At 41.5% G+C, this 16120-nt stretch overlaps 1 protein-coding gene across 1 annotated transcript in view; it reads right to left on the reverse strand.

Moving 5' to 3' along the window:
- The window catches only part of ZNF704 (zinc finger protein 704), a 204421-nt gene that overhangs the window by 28219 nt on the left and 160082 nt on the right, over positions 1-16120 (reverse strand). Inside the window, exons 3-4 of the mRNA XM_063079674.1 lie at positions 10106-10209; positions 6352-6584 (exon numbers count right to left, since the gene is read on the reverse strand). Coding sequence (XP_062935744.1) covers positions 6352-6584; positions 10106-10209 — 337 coding nt within the window. The remainder of the gene's footprint in view (positions 1-6351; positions 6585-10105; positions 10210-16120) is intronic.

Raw genomic sequence — 16120 nt, forward strand, 5'->3', positions numbered from 1 at the left:
GCATTGATTGCAGAGGGGCAGCAGGAGTGCCGGCCTTGATCAGAGTGTGGTTACTCAGGTAGAGACATTAGTCCAAACTCATGGAAATGTACAATTAAAGTGGTTTCCTTTTATTGTGTAAAAATCATACCAAAATAAGCTGATTTAAAATGATTTCTATAACAACAATGAAAGGATTCCTGAATTGATAAAAACCCTAGTCATTCTACATTTTCTCAATCAATGGATTTTAAAAGTACATCTCATCTTTGGGGATACCTGTATATTTCTAGACATGATCGAGTGGTCCTCCAACCTGGAAAGGTTGAGACTGGGCTAGATGATTTCTGAAGTCCTTTGAATTCCAGTGCCCTGGATACTATATACTGTGTGGTGGGTTATTCTAAGACCCTGTCATTAAGTTGGCTAGGTTTGACTCTTCTTTCCCTTTGATCCTCTCTATGAGGCCGATGAGCTCCCTTGCTCTGGCTGATGATGCTGTGTTACTACCGTGAAATCCCTGCAGTTGACCCCGAGCTGCTTTTCTGAGCACCGCCCCCCCCAGCAGTTCTAACAGATGGGTCTATTTCTGGAGCAGCAGTTCTTCTTGCAGGAGGCACCCTCTGCTCAAAATTAGTGGGTTAGGAATTAAGTCAGTGGAGAGACTGGCAACAAGCTTATTTGTGAAAGCTTTATGGTTTTGTTTTCTTTTTGGAGCAGTCATTCATGATTTAAAGTGATTCATTGCTTTTTAGTTCTGAAAGATTAAAAACACAGAGTGGGGCAAATAACTAACTCATTGTTTACTACTGTACAACTATTACTGAAGCAACGTATGTTAATGCAGCACTTTCTCTGCCTTGAGATTCTCCCTAACACACAAGTAAAACTATTCTTGGTCAAGATGATAGTGAAATCAATGAAAAGGGTGAAGGCTGGAATTTAGTAATTGCTTTTAAGGTGCTGCTAATACTCTGAAATGAGGAGTCCTGAGTCTGGTTTCTTTGTATGTCTCCAACTTCTGCCACTGTCATTGCCACCCTCACCCAGTACATTGTGGGGGCGCCCCTCAGAGCAACCCCAAATGAGAACAGGGTGGCTGAGGGGCCCAGAGTGGTCCTGAGCCGCAGTGCCACTGACGCTGAGGGGGAGTCAGGATGGAAGATGGCAGTGAGCACCCCTTTCTTCCCACACCCAGGCTTCTCAAATTTCCCAGTGAGTTGTCAAACGGGTAAAGAGGAAAGCATGGTGTTAGCAGCTAATATTATTGCTCTTCACATGTCCTCTCATAAAATCCTCAAAACAGCTACAACAATACTGTGCCAACACCATCCACGTTTTACAGACGAGGAAACGGAGGCTGAGAGAGGCCAAGTGACTCGCTTAAGGTCACATAATCACTGGAACCAGCATGCCAGTTTTGGCATGCACAGAATCTGGAATCTAACAGAATCAGGAATCTGGCATGGAAAGGAGTACATAGCTAATTATAAGCACTTCTTGATTTTTTAAAGGGTCTTGTGGAATCGATAGTTAACTCTTGGCTTTCCATAAAATTCCTTTTCTCCCACAGATTCCCAGAGTGGCCATATCTAGGGTTGCTGCATCACCTTGTGGTCATGACTGGAAGTGCACCTCACCAAAGTCCCTAAGTCCTGGCTCACACAACTGGGATTTTCTCTGAGCCCACAAGTTCTGTCACTTCATCTGAAATCCCAGGGGAAAAATTCTATTAGACTAGACTTGACCAAGTTACTTGGCTGACCTCCAGATCAGGGAGAGGAAAGCTTTTCATTTCCATTCTCTCATTCCCACCTATCTGTGCTGCAGGTCCTCTTAAGAGCGATGGATGCTTCTGTAGGAGGTCAACTCTGCAGCAGACAGCCTGGAGTTCCTGTCTCTGCTCTCAACTTCATTCTGAACTTTCTGCACCCTGCTTCCACCCTGCCACTGCCACGTAATGTTGACTGTAGCTGTGTCTGATTATTTTCTCTCCATTTTATTCTCCTTGGTGGGCAGATGGAAATGTGGATTCTTTCAAAAAATTTTCCTCAAGAGTTTCTTCTTTGCAATTTGAGCTAAGCTGGTCTTATCTGTACCACATTATAAGCTATACAACTTTGGACAATTCACATAACCTCAATGAGCCTCTTCTGCAAAATGGGTATAAGAATATGCCAATGATTTTGGTGGTGATGAAATGATATGCTGCATTTAAAAGCATTTGGTGATGGGAATGTAAATTAGTACAGCCATTATTGAAAAGAGAAAAAAGTTTCTCAAAAAACTCCAAATAGAACTAACCATACGATTCAGCAATCCAACTACTGGGTATATATCCAAAGAAAAGGAAGTCCACATGTCAAAGGGATACCTGCACTCCCATGTTTATCACAGCTCTATTCACAGTAGCCAAGATTTGGAACCAACCTAAATGTCTGTCAACGAATAACTGGATAAAGAAAATGTGGTATCTATACAGGAATACTTCTCAGCCATAAAAAAGAATGAAATTCTGCTATTTGCAGCAACATAGATGAGCTTGGAGAAAATTATGTTAAGTACAATAAGCCAGGCACAGAAAGAGAAATACTGCATGTTCTCACTCATATGTGGAAGCTAAAAAAGTTGATCACATAGAAGCAGAGAGTAAAATAGCAGTTACTAGAGACTGGGAAAAGGACGGGGTGGGGGACCTGAGGAGAGTGGTCAATGGAAACAAAATTGTAACAAGATAGGAAGAATAAGGTCTAGCCTTCTACAGCACTGTAGAAAGGCTAGTCAACAGCAAATTACTGTATACCTTCAAGTAGCTAGTAGAAAGGATTTAAAGTGTCTCCAGTACAAAAATGTGACGAATGTTTGAGGTAATGAATATGCTAACTACCCTGATATGATCAATGCACACTGTATAAATGTACCCAAATATCATATTGTACTCTATAAACATATACAATTATCCTGGGTCAATTAAGAGAAAAGAAAAAGAAAAAAAATTTTTTCAGAGACAGAGTAGATTAGAAGTTACCAGAAGCTGCGGGAAGGAATAATGGGAAGTTATTGCTCAAAGGGTACGGAGTTCATGTTCAGGACGAGGGAAAGGTTTTGGAAGATAGAGGTGATGGTCACACAGCACTGTGAATGTAATTAATTCCATGGAATTGTATGCTTAAAAATGGTTAAAATGGCAAATCTTATGTTATATATATTTTACCACAGTAATATAAATACAAGTATTTGGTAAACTGTAACTAAATATGCAAATGTAGTGATGATTGGCAAATATTTCTTCCTCTCTACTGACAGTAAGAGATAATGCCTCGTCTATGCAATGCGTGTCGCTCTCTCATCTTCTTACATAAGCTGAATGTGGATCTCTGTAACAGGTGAGAGTGTCTGTGTGGGTGGCAGGTGGGAGAAGACGTAAGATAGTTTCCATAATGATGAGGAAGATCAGGATATAAGGAGTGCTCATTCTCCCTGAGTATAGAGGCCCTAAAATGTCTATGAAAGTGTTGCCACATTCCAGTACGTATGATCACATTGAACCTCCACGACTGACCTGACAGAAGAGCGATAATGCCTGCTCTACGGATAGAGAAGCTGCAGATCAGACAGGTGAATGATGTCCTTAGGTTCTCAGGACGGCAGAGTTGAGTTTAGAATGTGGATCTTTTGATTTCCGCTAAGTGTACCTTAATTTACCACATATCATACTACCTCTTTATAACATAGAACAGGGGCTCCCGAAATTTTTTGACGATGAGCCATGGTATAAAATACATTTTGCACATTTAAGTATACAGCCGGAGCAAAAACATCAAGAAACCATAGTCACCCTTATTATGTAGTCACTCTATTCTGTCCTATGAATAAAAGAGTACTGTTCACAACTCATTAAATAGATTTACAACCCACTAGCGTGGGGCTTGCAGTTTGGAAAAGACTGATCTAGAAGGTTCCCAAACAATCCCCGTAGGACACGTGGCCATCACAATGGCCCATGGTTTCAAATGGATATTATGAATCAAAGGGAAAGGGGAAGAAAATAGGAACTCAGAAAGTTCTACCAACTAGAACATATTGTCTGGTTTAAGCAAATTAATGTAACTCAGAAATCTTTTGAAACAATTTTTTAAAAACTCTAAAATAACTGTATTGCAGTTACTGTGTTCTACCACATCACGAAGACAACATTTAATCGCTCATAATTATTATTGTCTCTTTACACGTCAATCTCCATTCACCCAACTTTCAACACCTGAAGGAAGGGGCTATGTCTCATTCTCAGGGCACTAAGCATTTTGCCTGATGGGTGCTCAACAAATATTGGTTCAGTTAATAAATTAAAAAATGAATAGCAACAATCCCACTTTCCTGTTATTTTCTCTATTCAAAGTAGCTTTAAGTTCAAAAGGCCAGGGCAACAACTTGGTCTATATAAGACCCATGGGTTAAAAATGAGAGGCTATGAGCTCCATTCTATTTGTATCACTCTGGGGAAATCCAGAATCTGAGTAGAGGGAGAGGTCATATAGAAAGAAGGATAAACACGGTTCTTATTCATTCATTCATTCCTACTATCCAGCATCTTAGGGAATAGGCTTGTAATAAATGCCACTTTGTAATGAAGCTTCTTTCCTTTTCATTTGGTGACTTGACTATCCCCTAATTCAGTTGAAGCCTACTGATCTTCAATACAAGTCTGACCAATGCAATCTAATTGTAAGAGTGAATATTGATTCAGCAGCTACACTAGAAATATAAGGCTATGGGCTTTCAGCAATGCACCTTAAAAGCATTGGGGGACCCCTGTGCTGTTAATCTTTGCCACCACACTGGGCCATGCTTGATGAGAGTCAGTACTGCACACTCAGATAACCCCAAAGAAAAACTCTGTGTAGCCTGAAGCAAGAGGACAAGACTGCAGGTCCACACTGCTGTCCTGCCTGCAGGTCCCCACTGATGTAAACACCAGCCTCTCTCCCCACCTGGTCAAGCCAAAACCTTTGTCCCTGGGGGCCCACAGGATGCCATAACAACTTCAGCCCCCTGCAGGATGGACTTGTTTGAAACCACAACTCTGGTTGTGCCTCTGGGAAGGACAGAAGACCACATTAATGTCCCCTTCTCTGGGCAAAAGAAATTGACCCTTATTCACATGGACACACCCAGAGAGAGGGCCTGTAGCACCCCCACGGTTACATAAGCTGAGTGACACTGAGAGATACAAGGAGGGAAGGTGTTGGATCAATGCCTTCTCTTTGTTTTCCTCTTTGAAATGAATTGCGGGAGAAAAAAAAGATTGATTGCAGTCCTCAGGGCTTTGCTCTGAATTTTTGTTTGTGAATAGTCACTAATGATAAAGCTATCAATATGAAATATAAAAAAATAATATATAAAATAACAGTCTCATATTTACATGATTTAAAAAATAATGCTGCAATGTTTTCTAGATTTAGCGGTAGTATTGCTTTATTCTATGAAACAGAAATGCTTTTGAAAAACTGTGAGTGAACATAATAATTTAAATGTACCTGAAGAGAATGAAAACAGTATGAGCTTTAGGTTTAGGCAGATCTGGGTTTGAGTGATGGCTCTGGCCCTTTCTAACTAACCTGTGTGACAGGGGCCAGTTAAATGTATTTTCTCTCCAATCTCCAGTTTCCTCATATCAAGATGGAAAAACAGCTTACCGTACAGGACTGCTGTGAGAATTAAATAAAAGTGTAATCAGTTTATTAAATCAATCAATTAGATCTCCTTTTCAAAGAAGTACAAGGGTGCTTCAAAAAGTTCATGGAAAGATTTTATTATCTTTTGCTTCTACTTGTCCATAAACTTTTTGAAGTAATCTCGCATGTAATTTTTGGTCCATGTGTATGGACATATGTTCATATGTCCACTTTCATGTCTATTTCACATCCAATTAATTGTGTAAGAATTAGACACAAAATATTCTTCTCAACAACCCTTCAGGGCTGACTGAAGCGGAAAAGAAAAAGAGATATTAATTACATTTTACATGAAGAAACCAAGTCCCAGGAAGAGAGGGAGTTAATTACCACACCAAGCCTGATGTCCCTTTTCCACCTTCCAATTACAGTACTGGAGCTCTCGGTTAGCAAGCTGTAACCAGAGGACGGGGCACGTGTACTGTGAGGAAACATAGCAACATTTTTGACATTTTTAATTGTTTTAATCATGATACTTATTTTGAAACTTCGAAGAACATCACAGGGGAACGTAGCCTGCTTGTCTGTTTATCAGCAGGGGGTCGCAGGAGCGTGAGAATCGCCACCCTTCCGAAGCTCAAAGTGGCCTTCAAAGGGGACGCACCTAAAAACAGAAGACGGGGGGCGACATACCCACCTTTCTCTTCCTGGGAATGGGCTCGTCAAAGAGCAGGTTGCCGGCTTCGGCCTCGTCGAAGCCGTCGTCCGGTTGCGCGGGGCTGCGGAAGGGCTTGAAGCTGTCGGCCGACAGCGGCGGCGACGGCGTGGACGGGTTGGACTGGTCGCTGGGGGCGCCCCAGCTCCAGTAGCCGCTGCTGCCGGTGCTGGACGGCACGCAGCCGCCCTCCTTCCAGGATCCGCTGAGGCCCTCTGCGGTCACACAAGCACACGACACAAGCACGCCTCAGCGCGGCCTCGCCACTGACTCCAGCCCCCGAATCCAGCTGCATCCCACCCAGCAATTTGCAGCAGCTGGGTATGCAAGTTTTTATTTTACTTATACACCCCTCCCCAGTACATTACAGTTTATAAACATTTACTTATTTTAACCGCATGATAACATGTTTTTCTAAGAATTTTCTGATGTGTGTTGTATGGTGCAACACTAGTTCCTCGGGATGAGAATGGAGATTATATGAAAAAGAAAGAAAAAGAATAGATTTTCTTGTGCACTAAATTTGGGGAGCTCTGGGTTTACTAACTACAGTATTTCCAAGAAAGGGATACCATTTGCAGTATTCTCCCAAATTGTCACAGAGTTCCCTGCCACCCTCTCATCCCCAATGTCAACTTCTTTAAATAAGGAATTTCTCATAGGAGTGTGATTCTTGGAATACATTTATAGGTAGTTAGTCTAAGATTGAAGTATTTAAGAGAAATCCTAATTTCTGGATAGCTATCTAAAGCCATTTTCCATGCTGCTTACTACAACAAATATAGTACCTTATATTTTGTGAGTGTTTTACACGTTAGGAAGCGCATTCACACAATCTCAAGCATTCTCACAACATCTGTCTCTAAGACTAAGGATTATCATCTCCATTTTAAAGATGAGGACTCTGAGGCAACAGGAAGTTAAGTGACTGGCCCCATGACTACAAGTAGCACTGGTGAGCCAGGGACCCAGCCCTGGCCTGCCACTGGCCCTCTTTGCTTCAGGGCAGATGGACCCTGTGCTGTGAGCATCCTCCTTTCTCTCTGACAAAGCTGGGATTGGATAAGATTTCATTGGCAATAATTACTGATAAGACTGGTGTTGAATTTTACCTTTCCATTTGTGAAAAACGCTATGAAATGTTGCTAATGTAGAGAGATTTTTGCCGAGTTAGAATGTCTTCTGGGTGCTCTTTTAATCACTGAAGATTTGCTTTATTTTTCAAGATGCCCAATCCTAATTAGCATTTGTATAAATTCCAGTTTCTTTTGGATAATTTCTCCTCTATATTTATGTGCATTTTGAATACATTAAAACTATATTCTAACTATGAGGAGGAAAAAAATCCCAAAATGCCTCATTAAAAAAATACTGTTAACATCTGTGTAATTAGTATCGAAGTGAAGACAACTGGTAGACTAGCATTCATGGAGAAATTTCTTAACTACCCTCACCTAATTACAGATTTCCAGCATATTCCTCAACTATGTCAAGCAAAAAGTTCAGGTAGACGAGTGAAGTTTTAAGTTGGAATAGAAGTAAGTTGCCCATCCCATTATACCAAGATTCTTTCAGAATCTAGTGGTCATTTATGCAGGCTCCAGTCCTGCCAGCATCAACAAAGCCAAATGAGCGTCTCCTTCCCTGCAGCCTACACACAGACTGATGCACTCGCCAGACTGTCGCTTCTTATAAATAAGAAAGCTCTATTCAGTACAACAGGAGGTGCCCAATGTAAGGCCCAGGTGACATTACCTGGTGCGGAAAAAATCTCTTGGCAGGCCCAGATGGCTTATAGATATACCACAGCATGCATTTGTAAAATAAAATAAAGTTCATGGAGCCAGATGTGTAATCATGTTAAGTCTGAGGCACTGAATTTATTTTGAGAACCCACTATTATTACATTGTGGTCACACTGCTTCGTGTCAATGCCAAAAGTTAATTTGCTTACTGGTTTGTGAGTGACATTTCCTTTAGAAATACTATTTAATCAGATGGACAAAATGACATGGAAATGAATTGTTCAAAAAAAAAGTCAGGACCAATTCCTAATATTTCTTAGGGGGCACTGTCTCCTTATCTTAAACAAGTATGTAGAATGTAGAAAGGTACTGCTAGAATGTAGCCAAGAATGTAGAAAGGTACTGCTAGAATCTCACTCTCTTTGCAGACCCACATCCTGACAGAATGATCCTTGTCAGGCACAACAAAGGATCACAACAATTTCCAAAAATTCACTAAAATACAATAATTCTGAGGAAAATCTCTTATTCCTAAAATAAATTAATGCCTTCATTATCATAAATTGCTTTCCCTATTTAAGAATTTGCTTCCTGTTACAGACTAATTGAGAGATATCAGACAATTTGGGGTTATTAGTTGAGTTGTTATTTTTTAAGCCATAAATGAACACTGAATTACTCTATTACTGTGCTAACAAGAGTTTGCATTAGAGAAGCAAAAGGTTTATTTTAATTCTAACCTTTAAAGACAAAGGAACACTAAAAATGTTCTCAATTAAAATAGAATCCAATGGTAAATGTAATGACTAATTTAAAATATACTTTCCTCTAAGGAGTCCATGGTATTCTGTAATTCTTTTTTCCTAGAATGTTTTTTTATGGGGGGGGGGGCTTCAGTTTTGTTTTAATTGTCCTCTTTCTGTAGCAGTGTTGCCAAGCTGAGAAAGATAAATCAGGATACCTGTTTGCCAAGAGGCCCCCAAAGAGAGGCCACGTCATTGAACATGAGTAGTCAGACTCATCTCAAGAGCTCCTTGCTTAGGGCCAGCCCGTGGCTCACTTGGGAGAGTGTGGTGCTGATAACACCAAGGCCACGGTTAGGATCCCTATATAGGGATGGCCGGTTAGCTCACTTGGGAGAGTGTGGTGCTGACAACACCAAGTCAAGGGTTAAGATTCCCTTACTGGTCATCTTAAAAAAAAAAAAAAAAAAAAAAAGAGCTCCTTGCTTGTTTTATGTGAAGAGGTGGCATCAGCCAGCTTGTGGTGAATCATGATAATAGGCACTACTGACTTATGATATTGAATTCCCAGCATCTTGATCATTCTTTCCATTTGTAATGGGGCTTGGAGTAAGTTTTGGTGAGGACTCACTGGATGTTCAACAAATTTATTTTAACACTTCATGCTTATAACCAAATTATCTGTGAACCGCATCTCAGTCTCATAAGTGACTACACTGGTTTTTGAGAGAAGGTTTCCATTGCTGGGAAGTCTCATTCAGTGGTCTCAGTGCACTACATTTCGGTGAACTGCAATCTGGCTTCCTCCCATAGGGAGTCCTCTGTGAAGGCTCTTTGCTGAGCCACCAGTGACCTTCCTTGAGATGTGGAATTCAGTCCTTTTCATGCTTGACCTTCTGAACTATCAGCTGTCTCTCTCTGAACCATGCTTTTCTCTTCACTTCCATGAAACTGCACACTCCTGGTTTTCTTCTACCTCTCTGGTCACGCCTGAGGCTCTTCCCAGGCTCTTTCTCCTCTGCCAGTCGCTTACATGATGGCGAGCCTCACCACATCCCCCTCTGTCACCCTCTCTTCACATTCTGCTTCTACACAACTCTATCAGCACGATCTCACTTACTCTCATGGCTTCAAAATGTTGCCTGTTTTCAATGACGTTGTTGCACTGGACAAGAATGAGACACTTCAAATAGAAGCCCTAGTCTCGGTCTCAAGGGGCCCTTTCCTAAGCCCACACCCCAGGCTTACCATTTGGCCGCACAGGAGGGCTTCGAACCAAGGGGCTGGTTGACAAGCTGGTTAGTACCATTGCTGCTGTCACCTTGTCCATGTCTAGTTCCTCTGAAGATTTCCTGTAAAACAGGGAGGGACATTGTTAACCGTGCTTACTCTGTTTCTTCTGTGGGCCAAACAAGGCCCATGCATGTTTACTTCTTTATCTTATCCACATGGAAATCCAATGTGCTGTTAGCTTTGTTTTATAGGTGAAGAAGTTGAAGTCAAAGAGGTTAAGCGATTCAAAGCCATACAGTATCAGGAAGAGAAGGATTCCTTCATTCATCATTCCACTAACAACTGTTTATTGAGGGTGTGCTCATGGGCTGGACCCAGTTCGAAGCTGGAGTGATACGTGGAGAACAGCAGACAAGGTTCTTGCCTTCAAGGAGCTTATAGGCTTGTGGGAAGAAATGCAATGATCAGTAAACAAACCAACAAACCGAAAGGAACAAAGTCATTTCTGATAGTGACAGGTGCTATGAACAGCATAAAGAGGTTGACAGAACGGTGACTGTGATGGCTGCACTTAGGTGGTCAGGGAATGCTTCTCGGTGGAGGTGATGTTTGAGGTGAAGTGTGAAGGTGGGGAAGAGTCGGTCCCCAGGGGGCAGGGAAGTGCAACCAAGCAGAAGCAGCAGCCGTGTGAAGGCAACAGGAGTGCGTGTGGGGTGTCTGACGGTTGACCGAACAGTGTGAGAAGAGGAGGGTGGTGCAGAGCTGGTCACATGGGGTCCTGTGGCCATGGAAGCTGCTTCAATTTTATTCTAAGTGGAATGAGAAGTCACTTCAAGGCTTTAAGCAGGCCTAATGATATCATATGATTAATACTTATAAAATAATTACCTGAGCTGCTATATGGAGAATGGATTTTAGGGAAGGCAGAATAGAAGCAGGGAGGCCAGTTAGAAGATGATGCTAGGAGTCCAGACGAGAGAAAACGGTGGCTTGGACTAGGGTGGGGGCAGTGGCAGGTGACCTTGCTGGGACTGGGAGAGGAGCAAAAGGGAACGATCCAGGATGGTGCTCCGGTGTTGGCTGGAGCATGAACTAGAGCCATTTACTGAGGTGGGAGAGACGAGAAATGCAATTAGGCATGTTTAAACTCTAGTGTTGTTTTTTTTTTTTTTTTTTTTTTTTTTTAATTCCACCCTACTAGAGGAAGAATAGGTCATAGGAATAGTTACACGTTGCTAAAGTGAAGAGCCACTGGCAGTCACACATTGAGATGAAGAGGTTGCTCTGGTTCATTAATTTTGGCCTGTTAACTCTGAATCAAGGCTCATAAGATAATGACCATGGGGACTCGAGTCAGCTTATTTAAGCTTATTTCAATAAAGAAGTTAAAATTGAGAGGCAAAAATTTATGTAGTACATTGACATCAAATAAATTGTACCACCTCCCGAGAGATGAACATTTTCAAATTAGGGAACAACTGGAGAAGCACAACAGAGGATTAATAAGCCATATCTACAAATGAATTGTCACTTTGACAAATGTGGCTTGCATTCACAGGTGTGCTGTATAATTTGTAAAAGCAATGAACTCTCAGAGATAGAAACTTCAGAGCATTGTTTCACAACAGTGGGAAAAAACTTCTTACACTGGAGAAAAATCAAGTGGTTCCCAATTTGGGGGGACTGCTTAATTAATTTCATCATGAACTTACAAAAATGGTTACAGTTTGGCTCTCCTATGTCCACCACGATACTAAATTATTAAGCAAAGCTTACTCTTTCAATCCAAGTTACAAAAAAAATGGGAATCTTTGAAAAAATATTTTATAATTCTTCTCAAAGCACCCTATGCTTTCTCAGCAAAATGTTCCATCAAAAGACAATCGACTGGCAATTAAAACTGCTTCTGTACAGCAAGCTTGAGAGTGCACAACGAAACTTATTCCACAGAAGTTTTCAAGACAATTTCACACACGTAGAGAAAAAAACTGCTCCTTCATTTGGCACACCACGCAAAGATTTTACACTATTCCAATTTACAAGATCCCCATACTTGGTAATAAAGGTGATGCCAGTTTCTTACAGAAATGAAACCTCTTGAAACAGCACCAGGGGGAGAATGTAAAGCACCTTCAAGGTAATTTTGAGTGTTTTGTTGGTCAATCTCTGCATGCAGTCATGGTCACAGGGGGAAGGAATGTGTTGGAGCCCTTGAAGGAGAAAGACTTGCCAGATAGGCCGCTACTCTGCTCCACCTGTTTGCCCTCCCCAGACCCGGCTGCCAGGATCACGCCAGTGAAGGGGCACAGCCGAACAGACCACTTCTATCACCTCTTCCAAGCCCTAGTTATAGGAGCGGCTGACTTCCTTCCAAATGTCAGTCTTCTCTTTTTACCTTACTAACAAAAGGTTTAAGGCAGTGCACTTGGCACAGAGGAATGACATGACTTTGGAAGGACAAGTTCCCCTTACCCCCTCCCCTGATTCCTAAAGGGACTTGCTAGACGGCCATGCCCCTTTTCCTCTTCTACATCTTGGTTTCAGAGACCTTCCCCCCCCCCCCCCCCCCACTCAATCTGCTTTGTGTCTTTTTTCGAATTTCTACACCTAAGGTGAACATTCTGTTTTAGAGGTCTAATTGATAATTAACTCAAAAGCTGGTTTATGTATTTTTAAATATGAAGATCAATAGAGAATGCATCATTATAAAAAATGTATTTATTTTGCATTGCCAAAAATCTGCATTTCAAAATAATTATTGAGCATCAGGAAGCAGATTTCCAATGAAGAATTGTAAAGAGGAACAAATGTTAGTGTAATCAGAGTGTTTTTGTATTTGGATTACCTTTAAGTTTTCTATTGACATTGGAAGTCACTGACAACAACAAAAAATCAAAGGAATACATTGCTAATGACCCAGTTAACCTATATTACTCAGACAGTATTTTAATCATGCTACAGGAAATGTCACCAGATGATATGGCTTTGTGCTGAGTTGTGTTTTTGTTTTTATCTTTGTTTAATTTCTTTTGGTACAGTACTATGTAATTACTGATTAATTGGTGCTGCAAATTCAAATCCTTATAATTAGCCATGAAGAGATGATATACAAAGTAGAATTTGTTACACTTTGAGAAAACTGTGCAGAGGCCTTCTGCTAGATTTAGAGTTGTGGAGGAAAGAAAACCACTAGGGGTGATATTAAATATTCCCTCCTAATTTGAAACAATTTGAATTTACTTTTGAAAACCTTACCAATCACATGTTTACTAAAGGCTGAGACCTTTTCAATTAATCTTTCCTCCAGATTTACTTGAGCATTATGGAACCTAACAATACTTGGAATTATTATTAAAATAATGGTAACATTCATTGTCACTCTGTCTATGTGATTTATACCTCAAGTTGACCTGGCTTCCGTGGATGAATAGGATTTCAGCATGGGAGAATCACACAAAGGAAGGGAAGCAGGCAAGTCTTTGGCTTGCTAGGAAACTGCTTAGGAGTCCTTCATGAAAGATATGGTGGGACAGAGCCTGTGCCAGATCATGGGGCCGCGTGTGCCAGGCAGGCTGAGTGGTTTGTAATATTCTTGTAAGCAAAGAGGAGCCATTGAACATTCATGAATCTGGGAGAGAGATGATCAGTTTGTATTTTAGAAATGTGTCAAAATGGAAAATGTAATGGAAAGGAAAGAAACTAAAGAAAGGCTATTCAACTATTTTTAGTTGCGTAAAGTCTCAATTCAAACTTGAAGTACTGGACTAAGAGAGACAGTTGTCCCTCTCTGAACAGATACTATTCAGTCTATGGGTGGACTGATTTCTGCTAAGTATGTGTTCTGGACCTCTCTAGGAGAGGCAGTAAAGATAATGGTTAAGAGTGCAGGCCCTGCAATGAGTTAGATAACGTGGCTTCACGTCCACTCTGCATTACTGCCTGTGTGACCTTGGGTAAATTACTTAAGCTCTCTGGGTCTCTTTTAAACTCTCTGGTTTCTCATCTGTATAAGGAGGATATAGATTTGCTGAGAGGATTAGATGAGAAAACATACACGAGCACCAGCATGAGCCTTGCACACAGAGTTCCATGGATGTTAGCTATTATTAACCTTCAAATCCATGAGCACACCCTACATATATCCCTGCTGAAAGAGGAAGGTATCAGACAACATCACTTGCTCTTGCTCTTATTCAGCACCAGCACTAGCAGTTGTTGCTTTTCTTTTTCTTGGGAGGGAGTTGGGGGATGGGGGTAGGGGAGGGAGTGTTATTTTTTATAAAGAACAAAACTGTTATAACTTCATAAGTATTACTCTGTAAGAGGTGGCAACTGGTACAAGGAGGACAGCTGCTGGGTCCCTCACTAGAGCTCCCAGTCAGTGTTTTGGCAAAGATACAGCTCATTACATGGACTCTTGGCCAGACTGTCTACAAATAGCCAAAGCATGGAGTGGCTGTTTGGATTTTACGTTTAAGGGTTTATGTTTTCAATACTCACTCTTGGAGCACTTACTATGTGCTAGGGGCTGCGCTAGATGCAAGAATTAGTTTCAATAAACATTAACAGAGTTTATGAGCTCCAGTCTAGTGGAGAACCAGACCTTAATCAATCAAACACACACACAAATAAACGTAAATGTACACATGTGATAGATGCCAGGAAGGGGTAGTATGGATTTGATGAGGACCCACTTAGGTCTCTCGCTTTACAGGAGAATGGGGTTGAGGTTGGAATGAGCATGTGTAGCGCCTAACTGAGGGTTGGAAGAGACAGGGCAAAGGCGGCCTTCAGAAGGAATGGAAAAACTGAGCACTACTGCAGTGCTCCTGGGAGGGCACAGCCCAGGGAGGGCCTTCCAAGTTCTGTAGGGGTTTTCATCCTTATCTTAAAGGCCCTGGGAAGCGCTGAAGTGTTTCAAGCAGAGTGGGGTAGGGAGAGGTTGGGTAAGGTTGGAGTGATGGTATCAAATTTGCTTTTCAAAAAGCTCATTCTGGCTGCTGGGTGGAAAATGAGTTTCTTGGGTTTGACAACCGATCTTTTATCTGAGGAATTGATTGCCTGGTGACTGTGGCAGCAGGTTGCAGAATGACATCATCTGCGACATGAAGAGGCAATCAGCACAGTATGCGCAGCATCAGCAGACGCAGCCCCCAGGCCCCAGGCCTCATGCGCGGGTGGCTGCGGCTGGTCTGGTCCTGCGCGCTCAGCCGTGGCCTGTGCTTACAAGGCCAGCTATTGTTTGGGCTGCAAGAAGCCTTTTTCTTCTTTTGAGCCACTTTGTGCCTGAATGCCATCTGCTTGGAGGGTGCATACAAACATGGTCTCCCCTGACTATCCCCACCAGCTAAGAGAGATGTTTTACACCCTGGAGAGCTGTAAAAGACATTTATCTGCAATTAAAGTGTTATAGTAGCAAATGGAAATAAAAATGAATAATAGATTCCTTAGATTAGCACTAATCCAGTTCCTTAGCAACTACTGAAATCTGCTGTCTAGACCAGGTTCAGTCACTTTTAAAACTTGTGATAATCTTAAGGAATAATATCTTAAAATCTCTTCCAATGGAAAGTCTACAATAACCATCCCCAATCTTGGAAAGCTTTTACTAAGAGTTTTGGAAAACTATGCAGTAACTAAAAGATGTGATTAAGCACAAAAACTTTTTCTTTCTAAAGGAATCTTGTAGCAAAAGTGTTAACTCCTCCAATTTAACATTAGCTGCTGTTTCTTTTAAGGCTACAGGAAAGACGAGGGAAGCTGCCGATTGCAATAAAGTATTAAGCAGCCTTGATCAAAAAAGGTGGGAAAATTAGAGCAACCACATCAGAATAAGTAAGACTATACAGACCGGTACTTTTGAAACTACCTGTGCTGCAGGATCATTTTAAAGACATTTCTAATCTGTCATGGCTCAATACTTTTGTGAAATACAAGAAAACAATGGCCCATGGAAGTTGTGGCAAATTTCTAAACCACTTCCTCTCCATTTCTGCACCTGGCTGAACGTGGACTGTAGGGAAGAGTGTG

The sequence above is a fragment of the Cynocephalus volans genome, chromosome 15, assembly GCF_027409185.1.
Source record: "Cynocephalus volans isolate mCynVol1 chromosome 15, mCynVol1.pri, whole genome shotgun sequence".
Classification (NCBI taxonomy): domain Eukaryota; kingdom Metazoa; phylum Chordata; class Mammalia; order Dermoptera; family Cynocephalidae; genus Cynocephalus; species Cynocephalus volans.